This window comes from Aquila chrysaetos, chromosome 22, assembly GCF_900496995.4.
Source record: "Aquila chrysaetos chrysaetos chromosome 22, bAquChr1.4, whole genome shotgun sequence".
Taxonomy (NCBI): Eukaryota; Metazoa; Chordata; class Aves; order Accipitriformes; family Accipitridae; genus Aquila; species Aquila chrysaetos.
Window position 1 is genome coordinate 13,405,514 of NC_044025.1, and position 24,086 is coordinate 13,429,599.

The 24,086-nt window shown below is 44.1% G+C and overlaps 1 protein-coding gene across 2 annotated transcripts; it reads left to right on the forward strand.

Annotated features, from left to right (window-relative positions):
- The first annotated feature begins 613 nt into the window (after window positions 1-613).
- Window positions 614-14,016, forward strand: LOC115334205 (T-cell immunoglobulin and mucin domain-containing protein 4-like). Of its 2 annotated transcripts, XM_029998130.2 has the most exons (10): window positions 614-797; window positions 4,790-5,134; window positions 6,269-6,775; window positions 7,736-7,825; window positions 9,319-9,378; window positions 11,010-11,056; window positions 11,674-11,758; window positions 11,911-12,005; window positions 12,237-12,267; window positions 13,369-14,016. In XM_029998130.2, the coding sequence occupies exons 1-9, from the start codon at window positions 749-751 to the stop codon at window positions 12,258-12,260; spliced, it is 1,302 nt and encodes a 433-aa protein (XP_029853990.1). In that variant the 5' UTR covers window positions 614-748; the 3' UTR covers window positions 12,261-12,267; window positions 13,369-14,016. The 2 variants fall into 2 exon arrangements, with proteins under 2 accessions (XP_029853990.1, XP_029853991.1); XM_029998131.1 differs by lacking the exon at window positions 12,237-12,267 and having other exon boundaries at window positions 639-797.
- Window positions 14,017-24,086: the final 10,070 nt, after the last annotated feature.

Consider the following 24,086-nt stretch of genomic DNA (forward strand, 5'->3'; position numbering starts at 1 on the left):
GGAAGAAGAATGGGATAGGATAGAATGGGATAGGATAGACTAGTTCAGTTGGAAGGGACCCACAATGATCACCTAGTCCAACTGCCTGGCCACTGGGCTGACCAAAAGTTAAAGCATGTTATTAAGGGCATTGTCCAAATGTCTCTTAAGCACTGACAGGCTTGGGGCATCGACTACTTCTCTGGGAAGCCTGTTCCAGTGTTTGACCACCCTCTCGGTAAAGAAATGCTTCCAAATGTCCAGTCTAAACCTCCCCTGGTGCAGCTTTGAACCATTCCCATATGTCCTATCGCTGGATACCAGGGAGAAGGGATCAGCACGTCCCTTTCCACGTCCACTTCTCAGGAAGCTGTAGAGAGCAATGAGGTCGCCCCTCAGCTGCCTTTTCTCCAAACTAGACAAACTCAGAGTTCTCAGCCGCTCCTCGTCGGACATGCCTTCCAGCCCTTTCACCAGCTTTGTTGCCCGCCTCTGGACACGTTCAAGGACCTTAATATCCTTCTTAAATTGCGGGGCCCAGAACTGCACACAGTGCTCAAAGTGAGGCCGCACCATTGCCAAATACAGCAGGAGAATCACCTCTTTTCACTGGCTTCTATCCGGAAGTGTAGGAAAGAAGCAGTTGTGGTACATAAACCCTGGAAATGGAGAAACGAGACTTCAGTGGCGCTCACTCAGCATCTCTGGAAAGCGTAAGATCGAGTTTTCTCTCCTTCCACTCGCTGGCCCAGAGTGTCCATCAGCTAAAATGTCCCATTTTGTGCTGTTTCACTGGATTACGATACAGATCTTTATAGGTGAGTCTTCACCTGCTTTTTGTGTGCTTGCTCAGAAAACAAAAATTTTATAAAATTAAGAACAGCTACGCTTGTTTTGTGAAAATAAAACAGTGAACAAGGTCATAATTGTATACAGAACTTCAAAAGTTTTCTTAACTTACTGAGTTAATACTGATCAAGAATTTTTTTTTTTTTTTTTTCTTTTTAAAAATGTATGTGGTTTCCTCTGTGTATGGGCTTGGTTAATTCTCTTGTCCCCACAAATTAACTAATTTCTTTACTACCGTTAAATGTGTACTTTTGGCTTTGCTTCTTCATCTGTCTCTCTACCACACTGCAGTGCTGACAGCCCAAGCTAGGGAATTGAAATATTGAGAGAGTAATGAATGTATGTATATACATGATAAAGAAAAGATTTTCTGAAACTCTGAGGGCTGTCTGCTGCTATAAATTGAGTATGGAAAAGCACAGCTGGAGATTCTTCTCCTTTTACTCCCAAATGTTCAGCTCAGCCATCTAAAATCTGAATTCTAAGAGAGATAGAAGTCAAAGAAGAGTAACTTGGGAGACTGGGTCTTGCAAGCATGGTTGGCGTCGGCTACATTTCTGCATGCGCATTTAGGTATCAGCAATGCAGTTTCCAAATTGCCTGAGGTGGCTCAGGAATGTGGGTTCACCCACTTTCAGTGGGGCATGAGTTCCTAATGGGAGCTGTGCTTTTAAATCACTTAAGCATTTCAGGAAATTCTGTCTCAGGTGGCTAAATATTAATTGGCTAACCTCTGCCAGGATGAAATATTATGTATAACATCTACAGCAACTGCAGTGTTCTTAAATTGGTCTGAAAAGTAGGGGAAAAGTTTGCTCAGTGGCGAGATACACTGAGGGACAAGAGGTGATCCATGCCCTGTTCAGGCAAGGTAACACAACCTCCACGGTGTCTGCTGCACAAGTGGAGCTTTGCCAGCACTTTGCTGTATTTTTTGTCTTTTGGCAATCTCAGCAGAAGAAACAGGAGGTCTCTTTCCTTGCCATATCTTCAGCCTCAAAATAAATTGGAGGTACTTGCCTCCACTTGGTCTTATTTTCAAAAACTTTCTTATATGCAGAGCTACTGAAGGGTGAGACTGGCTGTTTTGTTACCTTCTCTTTACCTTGGCTCGGTGCTGAGAATGGGTAGTCTTGAGGCTCAGGAAACCAGCAGAGTGGGCAGTTAAATGCATCTTTTCTGTTTATCAGTCATTTTCTCTGCAATTTCATCAGTACAGAAGCTTCAAGAAGAAGTAAAAAAAAAATAAATAGGATTGATAGGGAAAAGATACCAAGTATCTTCTAGAAGAAGGAAAATTATTCCAGAAATAGATCAAGAAAAAAAAAATTCTTTTTCGGCCAGCTTTCTTTGCTGGAGGATGTATGTCTTTGTCCATCCAATGACCAGTCTACAGGAGAGAAGACCACTACAACAGCAACTATTGGAGTTACTGCTTAATACCAACTGTCACTGAGGGTTGGTTCAAGAGAGAGTATATATAAATAGGTGTATATCTGCATGATCTGAACAATTATGAATAGCTCTTTCTATTTTGGAAGATATATTAAACATCTGGAGTCCATTTCTCCCTCATTTGGACTAAGGATTTGGAGTGGCAAACCTCACTGACTTCAGTGGGACTACCCAGGCATAGCTGATGCTCAGGGTGCCTTGGGTCAAATCTGGATGCTTAATCTGCCACGGACAAGGGTAGGATTCCTCTCACAGTAAGACTAGCACAATATAACAGTCTCAGGAACCTCTTAATTTCAAAGACATGTTCATTCAGTGCTATTTACTATTTCTTTTGGAAAATGTATCTGTGGAAGAGGCTGCAACTGAGAAGGAAGTTATTTAGTCCTTGCAGAAGTTCATACTGTTGAATCAAGGCTGTTGTGGTATTGAAGCTTTCCATACCAACCTACAGGGCAGGCAGTTGTTAGCAACATTAGCTTCACATAAATTAAAAGAGGATTTGAAACTGCAAAACCTATAACTTTCTAGCACAATACTGGTGGGAAACTGCACTGGAGACAATCTGGTGCCTTTTGTCTTCTGTCTTCTTCCTTCTATTATTTATTTATTTATTTAATAAGTTCAGAGCTCTGCTTCTTTCGAAGAGAAAAGCAGGTAAATTTTCATTTGTTAAAGGATTGCTTAATGAAGCTGCTTTTGTGCTGTGCAGGACTGGGATGAAATAAGATCAGAAGATGAGCCCCTTTTGCCTCAAGCAGCAGTGACCTTAACTCCAGCAACAGTTCAAGCTGGTCGTGGTTTTGCACATATCTTTGTTGGGGTGACTTGAAAATATGTGTTAACCTGCTCAGTGACTAATGCCCTGCTCCCCTAGGGATACTTTCAAGGTCAACTGGATGAACCATTTTGTTCTGTCGTCACAGAAAGAGGCTGTTTTCGCTGTTAGTTTTGCTGTAACAAGGCAAATGAACCTACCCTTTTCAAGGACTAAAACAAGCAGCCATCTTGCAAAGCCTTATCCTGTATTCAGGAATTCATTTTTTGGCACATTTCTACCTTCATTTCACTGCAAAAGCTTCTGCCCTTCACACCATATTGCATGTTGTTTTGTCTGCCTCTACTCTTTTAGCATTTGGAGCTGTGGAAACCTGAACGAGTTGGCTTACCTTGCCAATGGGATAAGCAATAATGAAGCTGAAATGTCATCCCAATAACAAGTCATGAGGCAGCCTGCCACAGACTAAAACCTCACCTGGGGAATAGTCCATTAAAGACAAAACAAAAGAGACATGGACACAGTTGGAAGCATCTGTTTGCTATCTGGGAGTCATGCCAAAAAGAAAAGGCATTCAAACAGCTGGCAAAATAGAAATGTTTGGCAAGCCAGGGCCAAAGCTGGTGATAATAACAGCAACTGCTGTAAGTCCTCTTTGGGGTAAGCAAGCTGGCCATGAGATGTCAGATCTGCAGGATGATCCTCTTGCTGCAGCAGAGAACCAGATCTGGATGCTCCCCAGGTCCCTGAGTTCCTGCTCCACCATATGTAAATGATAACATGGGGAAAAAAGGCAACAACGTAGGAGGACCGACACAGACTAGATGAATGGAAACCAGAAAAGATTTGTTCCTGTATGGGAACCTTTTTTTGTATAGTGCCTTTCATGAAGAAGAAATCCCTTTTAGGGCAACCTGGGAACTGCATAGGCAGTTAAAAGGGAAAAGTATGTAGCAAAGATTCAAACCAGATGCTAAGGTGGGTGTTGGCTGTAAACACCAAGTAAAGCTGGTTATCAAGAGTAAGAGCACAAGGACAGCATGCATATGCTCTTTTTAACATCAGTATAAAGCTAGCAGTTAAAACATCTATGTATACAGTGCTCTGCAAAGTAAGTGGGATAGTTGGCAGGACTTGCTCAGAAACAGAAAAAGCAGTGCCCTTTCTGAGAACAGGTTCCCATAGACAGATCCCACTGCTCTGCCAGCTTAATTAGCCCCTAATTTCATACATGAATAGGTATTTTGGACCCTGCTATTGAGACTGTCAGTGAAAGGAAACTGTGACAGCATTTCCGTTTTAAAGGAGATGATGGTGAACTGAGAAAACCAGATGTATTTCACACCAGGTTTCTGAACAACTTTCAAACGGTCTCTTAGGAGAGGAGATGGGATGGGAGCGGAGTTCCCAAACTCCGTTTGCAGAAGTCTATTCCGCACTTGGGCTGCCAGTGACAGACCTCAGCTTTGCTCACCACATCTTTGATGTGAGCGGTGTATTTTGTGAGCAGCCCTCCAGCAGCAAGGCAATGTCTGCGTGCTCCTGGCCGTCACCTGTAGTGCCCCGGCCGTTAGCTGCACCAGGCTTCAGGAGAAGGCACAGAGGATCGGTAACTGTGCCCTGCCTGCAGGCGGGAATGTTTCTTTTCCTGCCTCATTGTGTTGCATAGGTAGAGTCACGCATCGGAGAGACGGCCAACACTCATCTTTCCTTGTTCTTCCTCGACAGTGCACACCGCATCCGAAGCCGTCGTTAGAGGAGTAATAGGGCAACCTGTTCAGTTGCCTTGCTTCTACCAGGTGTCACGACAGAAGGACATCTCCGATATGTGCTGGGGCAGAGGTCCCTGCCCAAATTCAAAGTGCAGTAATAAAATTTTGCACACCACTGGGAATAGGGTGACGTTCAGAAAATCTCAGAGATACAGTCTCCGGGGCTATATTTCCTATGGAGATGTGTCTCTCACGATTGGGAAAGTGAAGGCAGAGGATGCAGGTACCTACTGCTGCCGCGTAGAGATCCCAGGCTGGTTCAATGACATCAAACGGAACATGCGGCTGGAGGTGGTCAGAGGTGAGTTTGGGGGCCTTCATGATACAGCCAGCAGGGAGAAACCTCTCACTGGATAGGAGTTGAAAATTGGAGTCTACATGTGCTTTCTTTGTTTGTTTGCTTTGGCAGAAAGTGTTTTTCCTAAATTATGTGGTTTTCAAGGGTGGTCTGCAACCAGTTGCCAATTTGAATCACATTCAATGAGCAGTTTTGAAGAGAAAATAGTAACTTTTACCCTATTTTTGCCTTTCAAATGAAATATTTAATTTCTCATTGTGTATCTACATTTGATGTTTTAAAAGATGATGGAATTAAAAAAGGGGTTTGTCATTTGAAGAGCCCTTGGAATGAAATTCAGTTTTTCATTTGGGGTGAGCCCCAATGCCAAAAAGGCTTTAATTTGGTTCACATCATAAGGAGACCCACATGTTTAGAAATTTTGTCTCAGAGCGTTAAAGGACTTTTTCCCCTTCCTTACTTTATCCTGCAGCTCAGCAAAATAATAGGGTCTTACAAAGTCGAGAAGAGGCTGAAAAGCATTACAAAGCACAGAAAAAATGATGGTACCCACCCTCCACACTGCAGAAAGATAATTTTTTTTTTTTACTTTTAGAGGGTGTTCAGGAATGCAATTGGTGCTGATGTACACAGCACTCTTGTATGCTTGTTGTAAGCTATGTAACGGGGCCGGGGGGGAATGCTGCAATCCCATGTCTATCCCTGAGTTTGAGGGCAACAGAGTTCATAAACAAGGACCGGTTGAAAAGATTAGCAAGAAGCTGGTAGCTGAAAATCGAGCCATTTTATTTATTTTATTTTTAGGAGGACATTGGAAAGCAAAATCACAAAGTTTGCAAGTTTTGGGGTTCTACCACACAAGGTTTTGGCCCTTCCATTTCTGTAAGAGGGTCAAGGAGGGGTTGTTTGCAACCTACTGAAAAAAAAGAAAAGCAAATCTGTAAATCTGGGGATTACTCTAGCTGGGGTGTGTTTTCTGCTAATTAAACAACCTTTTTAAATAGCAACTCTCCCACCTTCATTCTTAGTATTTTAGCAGCTAGGTAATTTTCATTCATTTCTGTGTTGGCTTTACTTAGGGTCAGTTGTGAACGCTCTGATCTAGCTTTTCTCTTGGCTATGTTTTTTTCCATGCAGCCCCTCCAGTGATGACAACCACCACGAGAAAGGCTCCCGTTTCCCCCAAACGTTTTAGGAAAACAACTCTTGCTCCCCAAGCAACCTCTGATCATCAAACAACAGCAGAGACTGCTGTCCTCCTGACAACCACCGTCCCCGAAGCAACAACTGCAACCACCGATAATCAAGCAACAGCAGAGACTGCTGTCCTCCTGACAACCACCGTCCCCGAAGCAACAACTGCAACCTCTGATCATCAAACAACAGCAGAGACTGCTGTCCTCCTGACAACCACCGTCCCCGAAGCAACAACTGCAACCACCGAGTCTCCAGCAGTAATTACACTGGAGACCGTTGCTCCCCCAACATTTGCTGTCACAGAAAATTATACTATTCCAGCAACTGTGGTGACAACCAGTGCTCTCCCAGATTTTCCAACTGGTTTCCAAGAAGCTGATATGAGGACTGAAGATGACGATGTGTTCTGCACAGCAGAGTCTGTCCCTCTTCCTGGAGGCACAAAGGGTAACCAGCACCAATCCTTTCCTTTTTCTGTGTAGCAGAGATGGTTTGTGTTAGCCTGACTCTGGCATCACAGAGACTCTCCAGATACTTATATTTGTATCTGGGAAGTTTTCTCTGAGATGCCTATAGGTCTGTCTTAGTAGGTTTAAGGAAACACAGGTCAAATGTTGTGGATGATGCCAAACCGGGGTGAATGGCCAAGATAACAGAGGGTCAGGCTTGCATTTAGAGGAGTTTTAACAGGCTGGAGAAATAATGTGACAGAAACCTCATGATGTACAACGGAAATAAATGCAAAGTCCTGCACCTGGGATGGAGTAAGAGAGATTCACTCAACTATGCACTGATTTTTTTTCTTGATTTGGGAAAGACAATTGAAATGGTCTGCTGAAAAGGTTAGTTTAGAGCATGTTCTGCATGAGCAATCAAGTCAGTGAGAATTCAAAACATGCTTAAAATTGAGTACTTACATTGTCATCCCATATGAAGGCTGCTGTTATTATTAATATTTAGTTGATCAGTGACCTATTATTATCCTAACCATTCCTAGGTTACTACTTATCCACATCAGTAACTTATTTTCCACAGATTGATGTCTGCACACAAGGCTGGTTTTTGTACATTTTGGGGGTCTTCTATCACTTGGAGTTCTTTCTGACCTGAACCTCTGAGGACAGCTTTTCTGTATCACCTCCTGTCTTCCAGCCCTAACCATGTGCCCCAGTTAAACTTGGCAACAATTAATTACATCCACAGCTGAACAGTTAAAACATGTAAACACTGGCCATGCTAGTAAAGTACATCAGTTATCTGGGTAGGATGAGCTGCAGACATGAAAACCGAGGTGCAGATTTTCACCTCTTAGTTGCAGATGCAGAATTGTGCAAGCAATTCTGAATGCCATATGAAGACCCTCCTAATCAGTGATCTTTATAAGCATTACTTTTTACTTTGTTTTAGTGACTACCAAATTGCCAAGTACACTTCCGACTGCAGAGGGAACTAAAAGTGCTCACACTTCTCTCATGGTGGAAGACGTGCCAACTGCAGGTGAGTAGGATAATGTTGCGAGGTCAGAAGTTGCACGTTCAAAGAAATGAAGAAGTTGTCAGAAGCAAAAGGATTGCCCATTCTTCAGAGTGTACTGATAGCTATTAATTGCATCTGGAAGTAAGAGGTGTCTGGGGTCCACACAGAAATTGTTTGAGATCAGGATGTAACAACAGCTGAGAAAAACATGTTTTTAAGCCTCTAAAGGAAGTAGACTTTGAGTTACTCACTACTGTTGAGTATCTCAGGTCTGCGAGAAGTTGAGAACTGGTCTTTGTCACCACCCAAGCTGAATCCTCAGATATCTGATTTGTCATCACTGTGAGTTCATTGAGCTTTCCATTTTAAATCCTCCCTGAGTGTTGTGAGCCTTGAACCTCACTGAGTATATTCAGCCAGATGTGGCTGCAGGCTCAGATCTCCAGTGCCTAGCATGTGTCCTTGGTCATGATGGAAAGCAGCAGGCAATTACCACAAATATCAGCCAGTTCTTCAAGAGAGAAGGAACTGGTATACAAAATTCTACCATGTCTGAGAAATGAACAAACTTACATGAAGTTCACACTTTATGTCTCTCAGTCAAGTATAAAAGTAGAATGGCTCAAGTTACTCAATTGTGATAGCCTGCCCACCAGATGCCCTCAAAGGAGGACTTGAAAAAAGGAAAGCTAAAATTCAAGGATGACATGTCATATTTGGCTGTTAAGAGAGTCCTTTTAGTTTCAAGTAGTGCCAAGAATGTCTTCATTCTTAAAAACACAGTATTTAGATTTTTGCAGGTCTTCTTTTGCTAGACCTAGAGACTTACAACAGAAATAGAGTTTAGGAAACTGTTGCTTTATGCCCTGGAGAGGGCTCACGGAAGAGACTAAACCAGATTAAACTGGTCTCTTGAGCATTTGTGAGGGTTTCTCACCCCTGTCTAACTTGTCATCTTTCTGATATAGTTCTGGATAATGCCTATATTCTGCCATTATAAACAGAAAGTTTTCCAAAGGGTCTTACCTCTGGGATTCTGGGGGCAACTTAAGTTGCGATTGTGGGGTAGAAAGAGCTATCACAAAAGCAATAACAGCAGAAAAATATACTGTGCTTATGTGAGTCATGTACACTCCCACCCATGCAAAAACTTGTGTCATGCTATTTCTGAGAGCCAAACCGTCATAATGTGTGAAAATATTGCAGCATAATTGAGCACTGTCTAGTAAGAGCCATAAGCCAAGTTAAGTTCTTGACTCAGTCTCCTTTTACTCTGTGAAATAATGCACTAAATGGACCAACTTCAGCCTTATTGTAATGTAAGGGAAGGCTAATTTGCTGCTGAAGTCTGTGTTGATGTTAGCACAGTGGCTGGGAAAGAAATCTATGGTTGAGAGAGCCCTCCATCTCCAAGCACAATTCTTGCCAGATAGGTTGGGTTAGCTGGGGTGGTTGGTTCCTGCTGATCAGGCTCTGATTTAGTTTCTCTTCTGCCTTCACCTGCTTTTCCCCAGCAACAACCCCTCCGGCAGCAACCACGCTTCAGACCCCAGAGAGAACCCTTGCTCCTTCAGGTATGGAAAGTAAGAAGCAATAGTCGATCCCATCAGCCAGGCTGTGGCATGCTTCCAGAAAGTTTAATTTTGACTTGTGGGACATGTATGTTGGAGGGAGATATGCACTTCTTGTGTATTTGGGGGTAGTTCTGCTGAACTTCCCTTCCCTGCCCTGCCCTGCCCTTCCCCATAAAACAGGCACACAGCAACATGCAATGTTCACGTATCCCTGGGATTTTTAGCACTTGCTAGAGTTTTATTATCTATATTTGTTTAGCTGTAGTGCTTATTAGCCATAATCTCTTTTCTACTTTAGTGCAAATTTCTAGCTACAGTTGCATGTGTATGAGTTACCTGTGCCCTGTCCATGTCTTTGTTAAAATGCAAGCACATTATTTGGTACGTGGAGACAAATCAACTCAGCTCTCATAGAGAGCTGAACAGAACTGAGGAATTTGGGGGAGATTAGGTTATTCACTGGATAACATACTCTGAAAAGTTAAAAGTAGAAAAAAAGCAATTTTTTTTCTCTAATGGGATTATTTGTGACCATCTGTTCACCCCCATCAGCATGTGACATTCTGGGTGTCTCATGCATATAAAGTTTCCTTTGGCTGTGGTCTTCAGCACCTCAAGCGTGTTATGTAGAGATGCCTCGACAACTGACTCATCTGGTCCTTGGCACATTTTGCTCAGATGGAGGCTCCATGGTTGTTCTCTTGTTAAACCTCTGAAAGCACTACTCATCACAGTCTTTCTATACATTAGGGCATGACCTAAGGCATAGGAGCTTTCCTGTCACAGGATGCAAGCTGAGGTTTTGATTCACTAAACTGAGTGACTCCTCTGTTTTTAAGATGCTGCTAAACATTGGGCGCCTCCTGTGACAGATCAAGTGCTCCAAACACTTAAATATTTCAGTACTTTGTAGCAAGAGGTCACGATGAGCTAAGGCCCAAGCCTAGAGTAACTTTTTGTGACTTTAAATTCACTAGCAAAAGTAAGAGAGTAGGATCATAGAATAACAGCAGAAAAGTTTGCTGCAAGGGTTCTTGAGCATTCATTTAATTCACCCCTATTTCCAAAGCTTAGAAGGCTAGAACTGAATTATTCTTAATATCCCTAGATAGAAAAAAAATGCATTATCTTCACAGAGCTTTCCTAAAACTGTGGTAAGTTATCTGAATGTAAGGAAGTTCCCTGTGGTTTTCAGTACTAACGCAGCCTGCAAAAACTGCGATCACACTTAAGTCTGACCACAGTTAAACTGAGGCAGTTCCTCCACTTAGACTTGTACCTTGTTTACTACCTCTGCTCTCTATGACATCTTATCATGCTTACAGAATTGAAAACTCTTTCACAGCAGACTGGTTTCTACTGTCTTGCTTTCATGGGCTCTCCCTGGGAAGCCTCCTCACTCCTTGATGAAGACTGACATTTCCCAATGACTGCCTGACAGACCATTTGTGGCGGAAACAGATTGTTCCCTTTTGGTTGCAAGGTGCTTTTTTTCTCCTACTCAGGGCCAGACTTTGCCCTCCTCATTCCCTGAGAGTTCATTACTCCTTGACTAAAGCAGTGACAACCACAGTGGCCCTCACTCCTTCAGGTGACTGTGCCAGTAATAATTTCAATCTCTTTTATTTCAGCAAGTTCAGACGGCAATGCTGAGAAACATGATGTTAACAGAGATAAGGTAAAACTTCCTCTAAGTTTCAAGAAGCCAGAAGGACATGCTAGTGATTTTCAATATATTCATACTAAAGGGACAGTGTTTGCAAACAGTAGCTTGAACTTTTGTTTAGAAGCTCAGGAACCATCTAGTTATCTTTCCAGTGGATAGAGCCAAAGTCTGTGACCATCCCATCCGGCTTGGACACTTCAGAAAAACCTCATCCCCCTGACACCCCTGTAGGAGAGGCAAAGGTAGCATCCTCGGGGTGTGGCCAGGCAAAAGGCAACTTAGGAGGGTTGTTATGCTTCCCTGTCTCTAATTAAGAGAAGGATGAGGGTGACTAAGCTCCTACTTTAGACATCTTATTAAGAAGTTCATGTTAAGCGGGACAAATCTAGGCTCAAATGCTTCAGAGGAAGATTTATTAAATACTTAACGTAATTCATGTTGTGTATCATGATCAACCTGATGTGTCTTCTCCATACTTTGTACTCGCAAGCTCAGAAAAGCATTGTGAGCTCCAGCCCAGTGCAGATATTTCAGAGCTCTTAGCCGCTAGGGCAACGCACTCCTGCGTGAATAGGTCTGAAGTAAACATGCTTCTAAAGCCTTTTCAGTTTTTCTTTTCTCCCCTCCAGTTTCCCAGCTATGCCATTATTATTGCCTGTCTCCTAGTGGTGTCCATTCTTTTCATATTGATGCTCTCGTTGTTGTTTTGGAAACGTAAGTATCCCTAAGCACATAATTGATTATCGTTTCTAATGCTGGCCTAGTGCAGATGTCCTTCTGTATCGCTGGTTAATCTTCTGGTAAATCTGCCATGGCCCTGTGACAGTACTCTGTTCATTTTATGGGGGTTGCTGTCCTTACTCCAGGACTGTGTCACCACGAGGAGACCAGGGAGCATGAGTTGGTGGGGATGCAGCAGGAGGAAGCCTGTGCAAAGAACCTGTTCACTCACTTGTTGCAGGTCTGGCTCATCTTGTTGGCTCTTGCTTTATAGTAAAGTGGTCCCATAGATTCCTGGAATTGCTCCTGACAGACATAGGTGTAACTTAAATCAGAATGAGATCCTCTCTTTTCTGCTTAGCCCACAGAAATTTTGCAACTTACTATCGTTGCTTCTGAACTCATTTGACTGATTCATTAGAATTGCAGATTCCTTTTTGCCATTGTGACATTAATACTATTTTGCTTCTAGGTAAACACACAAAGAAGTTTATAATAAAAAGGTAATTAATTTTGTAATTTCTTTTAAAAGTTCCAGTGTAATTTTTCTTAGAGGCAGGAAGGTATTGGCCACTGATTCTAATGGGTGTAGTATTGGCTTGTGGTGCTGACTACCCAAGTTGTATTATGAGCAAGCTTCAGATAACTTCACCCTAGAAAATCAAACAGTGGTTCATGGATACTGCTGCTATGTACTGATGAACAGACATCCAGAGCACTGGAGAACTTCAGCAATTGGTACTTACTGTTATGTAGTAACCCCAGCTTAAGGAAGTACCTAATCTGCTTTATTCTTTGATCAAATACCAGAGCATGACCCTGGTGGGGTTATTTTAAAGAAATGAAGAGACAAATGGTTATGATGATCAACTGACAAAATGATTGCTCAGAAAGGGATCAGGGATTTATGGACAGTCCTCCATGGAGTGGTAATTCATGCCAATACACAAAGAATGGGCCCCATGAAGGGCACACTGCAGCAGTGTGGCAAACCAAGCTTTCCACCACTAGATAAATCTTGCAGCTCTCATGGGGCCACTGCACCTTCTCACACACTTTTTGGGTCATGCTGAAGTATCTGAGGTGATCACTGAGGTGATATAGGAAAGGATTTTTCATATAGGATGAAATAGGAAAGTATGGTGAGTCACTCTGTGCAGGTGGTACTGATAAATTCATGTCTTCTGGCTTATCTTCAAAAAAGGATTTTCTCTAGACAAACCACAGGATAGTCCAGTGAAGTATCATCCCTTTGCCAAAGACCAATAATTTTTTCAATGGTAGGTGGTCTCCCACTGCATACCCCACCTAGGAGATAAGGCTTGGGGGCCAAGGAGGGACTCTTTTCTAATCCCATGGTGGTTATCCTACAGCTGTCATTATGAGATCTGAACAGCCTTTTCCTATCCATTAGAAGAATGTAAGCAAGGTAAATACTTCAGTGGTGCAATGCCTACTTCTTACACCAGACAAGTCAGTGGACTCAGTAGCTTCTGGTCTCCATTTCAATGGGAATTTGTTGATGTGACAAATAAAAGAAAGGATGCTCTGAAGCAGCAATGTGCTTTTGCCCCATCCATAGTGATCTATGCTTCTCACTACAGCCTTGGACGAGCGGAAGACCTTGAAAAAGTTTTTAGTGGCACTGAAGGAGAAAACAGCATTTTTTCCCTATGAAGATCTCCTACATCATCTGTAGATGCCATGGAAAATGAAAAGGGCCTGTTTCATGCTGCATTGAGAGATGCTTATGAGCCCTCAAAATACCAATGGGTGTAAACCAAAGGCCAAAGCTTCGACTGTGAAAATTTAAAATCTTTGTGCAAATTTTGCCATGTCACCTTTAAAATGCAGTGCATGAAGAAGCTTCTTTGAGAAGGTGCTTTATGCATTATTCATAGGTGTTTCTGGCATCTGCCTTCTTACTAATACCATGTTACAGAACTGAATCTGCTTTCCTCCATTTTTACTAATGCACTTCCTTGAATACAACTTATACTGTGAGGAACAGAAAAGAGAAGAAAACATGGAATGCTGCCTAACTTCAAATTGCCAAAAAAAAAGAAAAGAAAAAAATCAGCAAATACAGTTCTTATTGCTTTTATATAATCAAGAGAAAAATTAAGCCACAAGAAGGCTGTGAGTATAAATCAAAAATGCAGATTACTTAAGGAGTACCAATGCTGCCTGTGATTCAGCATGTTAGAATGACCCTTGGAGACTATGTTAATAAACTTTGTAATTTACCACTAGCAATTGTATTTTTTATGCCACATCCTAAGGCATTTGAACAGGAGTTAGTTATTCCCCAGGTGTTGAAATGACTGGTGTGCTGTCTCAGCTCTCCAGAGAAGTACTGCAGCATTTCCAGAGGCGGGAAAATTCCCAGAAGACCAACCTGTAGGGAAATTTTTCTATCCTGTTCCCACAAACCCCCAAACCACTCATTTGTAAATCCATGTCTCCCCCAATGATGTGCATAAGGGATCCCCAGTCGTTTGTTTGGAGTTGCCTTTTTGTCCTCACGACAACGACGTGCAAAACCCAGCAGCTCTCGTGGTGGAGTCTGCTTGGCAACACAGACCTGCACCATCCAGCCCCAGGGTGCTCCATTTAGGCCCCCAGCACCCAGTCACAGGTTAGCATAGTGCTGGCTGGCTGGGTTTTGTGTGGGTGAGACTGGGCTGCCCAGTCCCACCAGTGCTGCCCATTTATCTTTTAGAGAAGCTGCAGGTGAGAAGCACAACACAGAGCGCAGCCACATCTTGGAAACTTGGCCGTCCCTCCAGGTGCCCATGGGAGGTGGGTGAAGCCACCTCAGTGTTTCTGAGTAGCATAGGCAAAACCCCTGTGATTTCCATGGAAAGGCTCTGGGGACACTAAAAACAGTGAAGAAGAGATGAAGGGTGGCATTCACCTGCTGCTGCTTCTGGTGGGACAGAAGGGCTGTGGGGGAGAACATCGCTGCTGCTGGGGACAGAATTTGTCCCCAGTCCTTCTCCGCAGCAACAAGCTGCCCCCACACTCCTACCCCATCTTCAGGGGCACTGCCAGGACCTGCCATCCCTGTTCCCAGGACTTTGGCGTCACAGAGCTGGCAAGCAGGCTGTGGCTGTTTAGCTGCTCAGACGTATCCCCGTGTTGTGCTTAGGGCTGGCCCTGAGGATGGGGATGGTTTGGACACTGGGGACTGCATGGGCATGTGTGTGGTTAGCATGGGGGGGGCAGCTCAGCTCCACGCTGTGGACCTTGGCTTGGCCCTGGGCTGCCTGAGCAGGAGACAGGGCTGCCGGCAGCACAGAGCAGTCCAGGGAAGTCCGAAATCCTCCCTGTTATCCTCAAGCCCTGTAAATGCTGCCATAGTGATAGCTCTGCAGCACTAACCTTGTCTTCTACTCAGCTGGGAAAACTGGAGCCTTCGAGTGGCTGCGGGGCGGATCAGCAATGCATGGCAGAGCAAAGCCCATCATTTCGTCGTGCTAATTGCACCCTTTCTGAGGGGGCTTTTGGTTGTGTTTCAGCTGGCTTGAGATTTAGGCTTTAAAAACTAGACTGAGTTGGTAACCAGCCTGGGGGCATTAGTGAAGTGGGACTGGCCATGGAGGCTGGGGGATCATCTATGGGGTACGCTGCAGAACTTTTGTGTATCTCACTGGGGTCCTCACCAACTCTGCTGCAGTGACGATGGGAACGGCACGGTAGAAGGTTCAAATCCACAACACTGTTATCTCCATGGCCTGGAGTTCAGCAGTCCCTGCTACGGCAACTCCGGGCAACGACAACTTGAAGTAAGAGCACATTGTGGGAATAGCAGTTGATCAGAAGACAACATTGTGTGGCAGCTCTGGACTTCCCTGCTAGTCATGCTCAGGGCTGCGGTGAGACTTTTTGACTCTACAGCATCTTCTCACATGCCATGAGTTAGGGATGAGCGGGGGAGGTTCCTCTTTGGGGTCCCTCTCAGTCTCGCCTGGGTTCAGCACCCTGGTCCAGGGGCACGGTGGGAGGCAGAAGAGAGTCCCCGAACAGAGGATGTGGGCTGCAGGCTCCCAGGTTGGGTTCGGTCAGCTGAGACCTGCGTCTGTTCCACGCTGGTCAATGTGGCTGCTGCTGTCCCCAACACACAGCACGTGCTGAGCCCGGGGGCCTGGCGCCCGACACAGCTTCTAGGCATGAATCCCACACAAATCTGTAAGGCATAAAAGGGGGAAAAAAAAAAAACCCAAACAGTTTTGATGTACTCCTCATAAAAAAAAACAAACTAACACAACAAACCAACACCTTTTTTTTTTTTTTCTCCCCAAGTAAACCTGCTAATTAAGCCAGCGATATCTTCATTGCAACTTCCAATTGGCAGGGCTGGGCCAATCCTTTTGCTCTTATTAATTAGCTCTGCACTAATGACTTCTTTAGAGCAGGGCTGGCTCTTGCTGGGGAAGGTTCTAGCACATTTGCTGTGGTGCTGGCTGGACTTGCAAGGCCCTGCTTTGGGGAGTTGCACAAGGGCAGAAGAAATCGGAGCCAGCAAAGTGAGTTTGATCTGATCAGCCATGTGGAAATGCAGCCCAGAAATGCCGTAGGGAAGCTGTAAGTGTAACTTATGTCACTGAGCATTTTTATTTATCTTTTTATCCACCCCAATTATTGGGGCTGAGGTTTGGGTTTAGAGTGGTAATTGGAAGCAAGGAATCTGGGAGGCTTGTATTTAAATGAAAATACATCGAAGTAATTTCTGAGGAACTGACCCTGGCTGTCAGTATGTTCAGTGAAAGGTTAAAGGGAGCCTTTTAAAATGTAGCTGGAGGAAAAAGAAATGCTGTTTTCCAAAAGCAACAGAAACCCCAGAATGCAGCTTCTGGGTCTAGTGAAGAAAAAACGGATGAAAGCAGCAGGTTTTTAGAAAGAAAAGACTGTCAGAGAGTACGTCATTGGCATCTGGAAATGTTAGCCTTTATTTTTAAGACACCTTGGGAGGCAAGGAAGAAGTGCACTTGAGTAAAGATAAAGCACTGCAGCCAAGAAAACCCTTTGGTAAGCAGCTTAAAACAATACACAGAGTTTTAGCTGCAAAGCCCTACAGGGGCCAGTGCTTCAGACTGGGAAAACTTTGACAAAAGGCAACCTGGCCCCTGGCAGCTGCTGTGAGGCTCATGCTGTCGTGTTGTGGGACGCAGGTTTCCTCAAGAGTTGCTTTGCTACAACTTGTTGCTACCCATTGAACTTGCTGAAAAGTGTGTTTCCCTGCAAAGTCTGCCCATGTGCACCTTCGCCCTGCCCTTGCTGCCCTCCTGTACCTCCCAGAGAGCTGCCAATGAGCAAAGCCATTTGCTTTAAAGACGCCATGTGTTTCCCCAAAAAACTCCAGTCCCCCTAGACCTTGCCTCCTGCTGTCTCTCACACTGCACTAAGACCTGAAATCATCCAGGTTTAATGCCTCTCCCCAGTGCTCTGAGCTGCTGAAGTTATTGCAGCGTTTATGGGCTTGTGCTGGGAGCCCGTGGCTAGAGCGAAGCAGGTTTTAATTTGTTTGGACTCCACATCAAGCCTAAATGGTGTTATATCTGGGGAGTCTGGCTCTGCTCCGTGGAGCAATGTGGTTAATTAATGAAGGATTTAGCTTTTGGTCCAAGTAATAATTTTCACTGGACCCCAGTACTTTGTGGACAATTGTCTGTATCAAAATGACCGATTAAATTGGGTAAAGGAGATCTGATGTGAAGAGATAATGACTGAACTACCCAATTAGTATGGGTGAGGTACAGAAAAGCAATTAAAAAGGGAGATCTGAATATTTTGGGACATGGGATTGGCTAATGAGAAAACAGGAGGAAATACTGAAAAAAAAGGCAAACGCTGAGTTAGGAATACAAATCCTTTAAAGAGAAACCAGAGGAGTGAATTAAATATCATTTTGAGATTAATGAGACCTCTCTTAATAGACTTTATTGGAGCTGACTGCTCTGATGGTCCCTTTCCATCTCAGCAGCACATTTCATTATGTTTCCAGGTTTGTTTCTTAGCCTTAATGTGCTTTCCTAGGCATTTTTTAAGGTCAATATAAATAAATCTCTGGGTTCCAAAGGTGGAATCTAATTGGAGCTTAAGAAAGAGCAAGCAGAAGGGAAGAATGTGGCTGCGTACATAGGAAATTAGAAATAAGAATAAATAGCATCATGGGACTTGGGGAAAGAACAGAGATAACCGCACAGTGTGAGATGAATGCATGAAAAAGTGGAAAATTTTAGCCTGGTGGAAAGAGGAAATGGGACGTGCTGCCGCAGACATGACAGCAGATGGCAAAATCGAGCTACAGAGACAGAGCAGAGAAACAGCTGGAGAGATTAGAAGAGGCTGTAAAGGTGATGCAGATTTGCTGCCACCGAGCAGAATAAATGCAGCCTCCTCCAGTCGCGATGGAGGTCCTAGCTGGGAGCTCGGCTCATGGCTGGCTCCAAGGCATGCTTTCGGCACGCTTGGCCTGGGCTCCGGTTTCTGAGTCCTCCTGCAAGTCTTAGTAAATGCCGGAGGCCATGGTGGCTATGCGCTTTTTGGTTTCCTCTTCCCACTGATGTCTAACCCCAGCTGGGACCAGCGTGGCTTTGGTTTCTCTTGCTATTTTAAAACACAAAATCCAAGACTCAGCACCTCCTGCAATCACACCGCGGCAGCAGTGACCTGGTAAAAGAAACGCCAACCTCTAACCATCGCGATGTTCATCTCGGCATCCACTCCCTCCTGCTATCAAGCTCGTGAGAAAGGGTGGTGGTCTTGGCAAGGGGCCCTCCACATGATCACTTTGGGGAGTGCTCAGAACTAAGAGAAACACCGAGATTAGAGTGGGGCTTCCTACAGACAACCCTTTGGTAGGAAGGCTCATCTCCTTACCCCGTGGTAACCTCAGCTTAAGAGTTCCCAATGGTTTGAAGCTGAGATAGGAGGCCCCAAGGACACTGGGAAGATGGATGCAAACTGGAGTGTGCAAAAACCATTGGAAGGATTAGGGAGAAAGGTGTTGGGAAATGATCTTTGCTATAAGTTCATTGACTTTAGTCTTTCAAGCACTGAGCCTTCTCCAAGGGGAGGGGAAATCCACCACTTCCCAAAATGCTAATAAGGAAAGAAGATACACATTGTCGTGCTATTTCAAAAATGCAGTTGGTTTTTTTTTTTTAATATCTGGAAAAAAGGAAAGGGTTGTGGTTGTGGGTTTGGTGTGGTTTTTTTTTTTAATACTTAAGAAAAGAGGCATAGGGTAGGTAATCCAAACCAGGGAATAAGTCCTGTATATAGTTATGTTTTCTAAACCAAAAAAATACTAAGGCCTGGCTCTCCTCTCTCATGTACTGGTGTGTGCTCTGTAGTTCTACTGATGTTAGTGAACCTTGAATCCTTGAAGGTAACCCCTTTTCATGCTTAAATGTACATCTAATGAAGATTCATGGCTTCAGAGTTGCTCTCAAGCACCAGAGCTGGTGTCATTCTTAACTAAGCCATCCAGTAGTTAATAAACATCACACAATCATCTGCATATTTAATGCAGGGCAGAGAATTTTATGGAGAAATCTATAGCTTTTAATCCAGTGATGAATCATTTATGGGATTTTGGATTATTCACTTTGCACTGAATTAAGTTGTCTCTCTCTCTCTCACCACGTGAGACCCCCTGACATGGTCTGTGTCGCAGACCAGGCTGCACAGTGATGTATGTTGCTGGGATGAATTATTTATTGGATGTTTTAGATCACTTGCCCAGCGGTGAACTAAGCCTGTTAATTTTAAATCTGTTCATATCCATTCCTAAGTACACATAAAGGATTTTATGTACATGTAATCCATCTCTCCTTCTTCCTCCCTCTCCCTCCAGTGCACTAGTGAATTATCCATGAAGTTTGGGTTGGGTTAGTTTTGGATGCAAACTTTCCCTTAGGGGATGCAGTGACAGCATCCTGGCATCAGGGACTGTTTGTCCAAGCCATTTTTGGACCTGCTGTGCAGAAGGTGTTTTTGTGAGCCCTTCAGCTCTCAGTTGTGTCCTACTTTTAAAACTGTGGAACTGAAATTATTGTGATTTCTTAGCTTGTAATGCACATGGTATAAACCTCCTAAGCCCAAGGGAGATGTGCAGAGAACTTATCAATGGACCTAGTACAGTGAGTACGGAAACTCCCATAGGCTGTAATGATCAAACACTGATTTCTTTTTTTTTTTTTTTCCCCTTCTTTTTTTTTTTTTCACTTCAACCTGCAAGCCTCAGCCCATGCTGGGGCAGAGCTCTTTCCCAGGGCTTTCCTGTGAGCTCTGCTTCAAGGACAAGGGGAAATCAGTCTCTCAATGGAGTGGTGAGTCAATGCTGCTTTTGAATTCTGCTTGGTGTTTTATGCCCTTGGTCCATTATCTAATGGAGAACATGATGAGGTAATTATGGAAATACACAAATTGCAACCTCATGAATACCAAAGAAATTCATGATGATCCATGCTAAAAGAATGCATAAAAATGCAAATCATTTCTAAATGGGGAGCAGTAAATCTTGTTAATATTAATAACTTGGAGCATTTAATTGCATCAGGTCTGGATGAATTCTAACCAAAGCCCTCTGAAGAGAGGTTTTTAAGACTCTGTCCTGTGAACTGTGTACCATGAGGTCAAGGGGAGCTCTAACTTGGAGCCACTTGGTGTATGGTTACCTTTGGCTCCCTCCATAGTTGAGGGAGGGAGGATGGGACTGGTCCAGAAGGTGATCCAGCCCACCCTAGGGAAGGTGGAAGATGCTGTTTTGTGGGAGAACTTCAGAACTCTGTTGGGCATTGCTAACTCTGTGCAAGACCCTGGACCCATATCACAGGGACTCACAGTATGAGACTTTGTGTCTGTTGTGTGGCTTTGACAGTACAGTTAGGTTAAATAGCACTTTTTGGGGAAATGTCCTGGGTGTATAAAACCTCATTGCCTTGTCAGACATGCAGGCTCTGTCCTAGCAGGACCAGTGCTGGTGAGCATGACTATCTCTGAAGCTAGTAAGAATGGATTGTCTCTGAGGTGGTATGAGGTCTCCATCTTCTTCTCTAGGACAGGATGTCTGTGTCATTCTAGCTTTTTAAAAGTAGTTTTTGCCCATTTGCATTATTAATAGTTAAGAGTACGCAGTAGGCTACCAAGTAAAGAGCTCTAGTAAAGTGCATCATGTTGTCTCTGCAGAAAGCTAATTTATCAGCTGTGGGCAAATATGTCATCAACCTGCTGAGTTATGCCAGTTTTCTCAGTCTACCAGCACTTCTGACAAGCTTGTTCCACGTTCCTCTAGTGTTTATGGTCATGCTCTGGACACCATCAGCATCGCTGATCTGAGCATCTCCACAGGCTCTGTGGTGGCTGTATCACAGCTGTCCTGGTTTCAGCTGGGATAGAGTTAATTGTCTTCCTAGTAGCTGGTATAGTGCTATGTTTTTGAGTTTGGTATGAGAAGAAAGTTGATAACGCTGATGTTTTCAGTTGTTGTTAAGTAATGTTTAGTCTAAAGTCAAGGATTTTTCAGTTTCTGATGCCCAGCCAGCAAGAAGGCTGGAGGGGCACAAGAGGTTGGGAGGGGACACAGCCAGGACAGCTGACCCAAACTGGCCAAAGGGGTATTCCATACCATGTGATGTCACATCCAGTATATAAACTGGGGGGAGTGGGGGGATCGCCCCTCGGGGACTAACTGGGTGTCGATTGGCGAGTGGTGAGCGATTGCATTGTGCATCACTTGTATATTCTAATCCTTTTATTGTTACTATTGTAATTTTATTTGTGTTATTATTAACCTTATTAGTTTCTTCCTTTCTGTTCTATTAAACCATTCTTATCTCAACACACGAGTTTTAATTCTTTTCCCGATTTTCTCCCCCATCCCATGGGGTTAGAGGGAAGTGAGTCAGCAGCTGCATGGTGCTTAGTTGCTGGCTGGGGTTAAACCATGACAACAGCACGGAGGAGATAGTAGAGAACTGGAACCTGCAGAGGACTTGGAACTTGCAGAAGGCCATTAAATGAATGAGTCATCAAACTGGAATGAGAGGCCATTGACTGTGAATTTCAGTGCTGTTTCTGACCAACCTGATCCCTTCTCCTCTCCCTAGGTTGCTCAGTTTACAAAACTGGGGAATGTGTCCATCCTTCCTGAGGGGCTTACTAGTACCATAACTGCATCTTACGCATGGGTATGGGGAGGACAAAGGCCACAGCTGAGTGAGCTGGGGATATATATAGGTGATGACTAAGTGCCTCTGCTTTCCCTGGGAGCCTGCCCTTCTGTGGTTGCCTCCTTCAGACAGACTTCACGGGGAACAAAACCCCTCCAGTGCTGAAGAGGAACGGAGCTGGTTTATTAAGTTTGTTGAGAGATGGCCAGTGTGGATGTATGGATTACAAAGCCCAGGGAGGTCCTGTGACAGCAGTGTCACTGGAATGGTTTAAACCAATTTTAATACTGGAAGCAAGATGCTGGGAAGCTATAGGGCTGCCCTTTCTGTAGCATAAGCACTGCTTGGCCAGTTCTTCTGTGGGCTAACGACAGGGCTGGGATTTGTCTTCAGGCTTCTCTCTGGGTTTTGTCATATCACATCACATCTGGTCGCGGGTTGCCGGAGGTGCTCCCAGCAGCATTCTGGGCAGGAAAGGGAGAAGAAAATTCAGTTGTGTTCAGATTTGTGCCTTTTTTGGTGCTGTTGTTTTGATACCTCTGGCCAGGTGTGTGGGGCTTTTGTTAGGAGTCTGCTGAGTTGGGTTCCCCCTAGATAACCACTCACTGAAGCTTTCCCAAGCCATTAACAAACTTTTTGTTTGTCTCTTTTCCTTTAAGCTTCGCCAGGCTTGTCAGTGGCTGGGTGTTTGGTAGGGTTCACATTTATCAGCTTGTTCTTCCCTCTTTAGTTCATTCATTTCCTGTCTATAGCTGAGTTATTCTACAAAAGAAATTAATTTTATAATACAAAGATACTGGATGGCACTTTCAGACATGATGCCTGCAGCTTCATAAAACCTGATGAAGGAGAGAGGAATATTCCAAGAGAAAACGAGGAAAGGTCATGATTTATTGCTTATAAACAGCTCCCTGGATCTTATTATCTTTGCTGTGTAGAAGCCTGGAGATCTAGATTGGGCTTTATAATTCACATCGAAATTCATTGTATCACATATCTCCTGTAAAGCCACATTTTTGAATGATACGGCAAACCCTATTAAACAGGTACTCATTAAACTACAACACCTTATAAATTCTTCCTGAGTTTTGTTGACAGTACACATCAAACACAAACCATTAAGTGCTTTTCATTTTCCTGGTAGTGTGCAATCATAATGCATTACATGACAAAATAATGTGTTTACATGACAGATTTAATGCTTGATCTGCTGCATGAAATGCTTCTGAGCACCAGAAGATAAGAGAAAAATGTAACATTATACTTCCAAGTGTCTATTAATTCTTAACTAATAATAAATTACAGGGGGATGCTGATAGAAATGGATGAGAGAGGCACATGCACATGGGAGGAATTCATGAGGATCAGTGACACAGCAATGAATACTAAATGCAGACATCATAACTAGAGCTAAAATGAAGCATTTCTGTGTTGGCAAGAGCGCTCCTAGAGCCTGTGGGCTTGCTGCTGCTCCATGGGTGTGTGTTTCTTCTTTTGTGTCCTGACAGCCTGCACTGGCTTGTAGTGAAGGTCATGTTAGACTTACCTTCACTTGTCTCTCCCTCCAATGTGGTGCCAGCAAGCAGTCCCAGCTCGCCCTGTCCTGGGAATTGGCCAGGCACGTGGCCAGCATTGAAACTGAACACCAACTCTGGGGACATGAGGCTGCCCTACGCTGCCCTGGCAGAGCTTCCTACCAGTCCTTAGTGTTACCCTGGGGCTGAAAGGGTTACCCACTTGTCCCCTTTAAACCTTGTAAGCAGCAAGGCTTGCTATAGCGAGTTGTTTTTCTTTATAAATTGTCAGCCTGTGCCTAGCCTGACAGCTGAGGGAGCACCATGGGATGACTCTGCGGACCAGGGAGCAGCTCTGTGGACCTTGCAGCTCCACAGCAAGCCCCTGCATGGATGTCCAGGGATGATGGGTTCATTGATGGACAAGGGCAATCACCAATCCTCCTGGGCTGGGGAGAGCCAAACACAAGTCAACCCTCGCTTGCAAGAGTTTGCTTGCAAACTGTCTCCTACCAGCAAAAGAAATTAACCAAGCTTCTGTTTTTTCCAGCCAAAAGGCCCCCCACTTTTTTTTTCCTCCTTGGCTCCTCTAACTGGGAACTGGTCCATCCCTGCACCTCCTGTGCT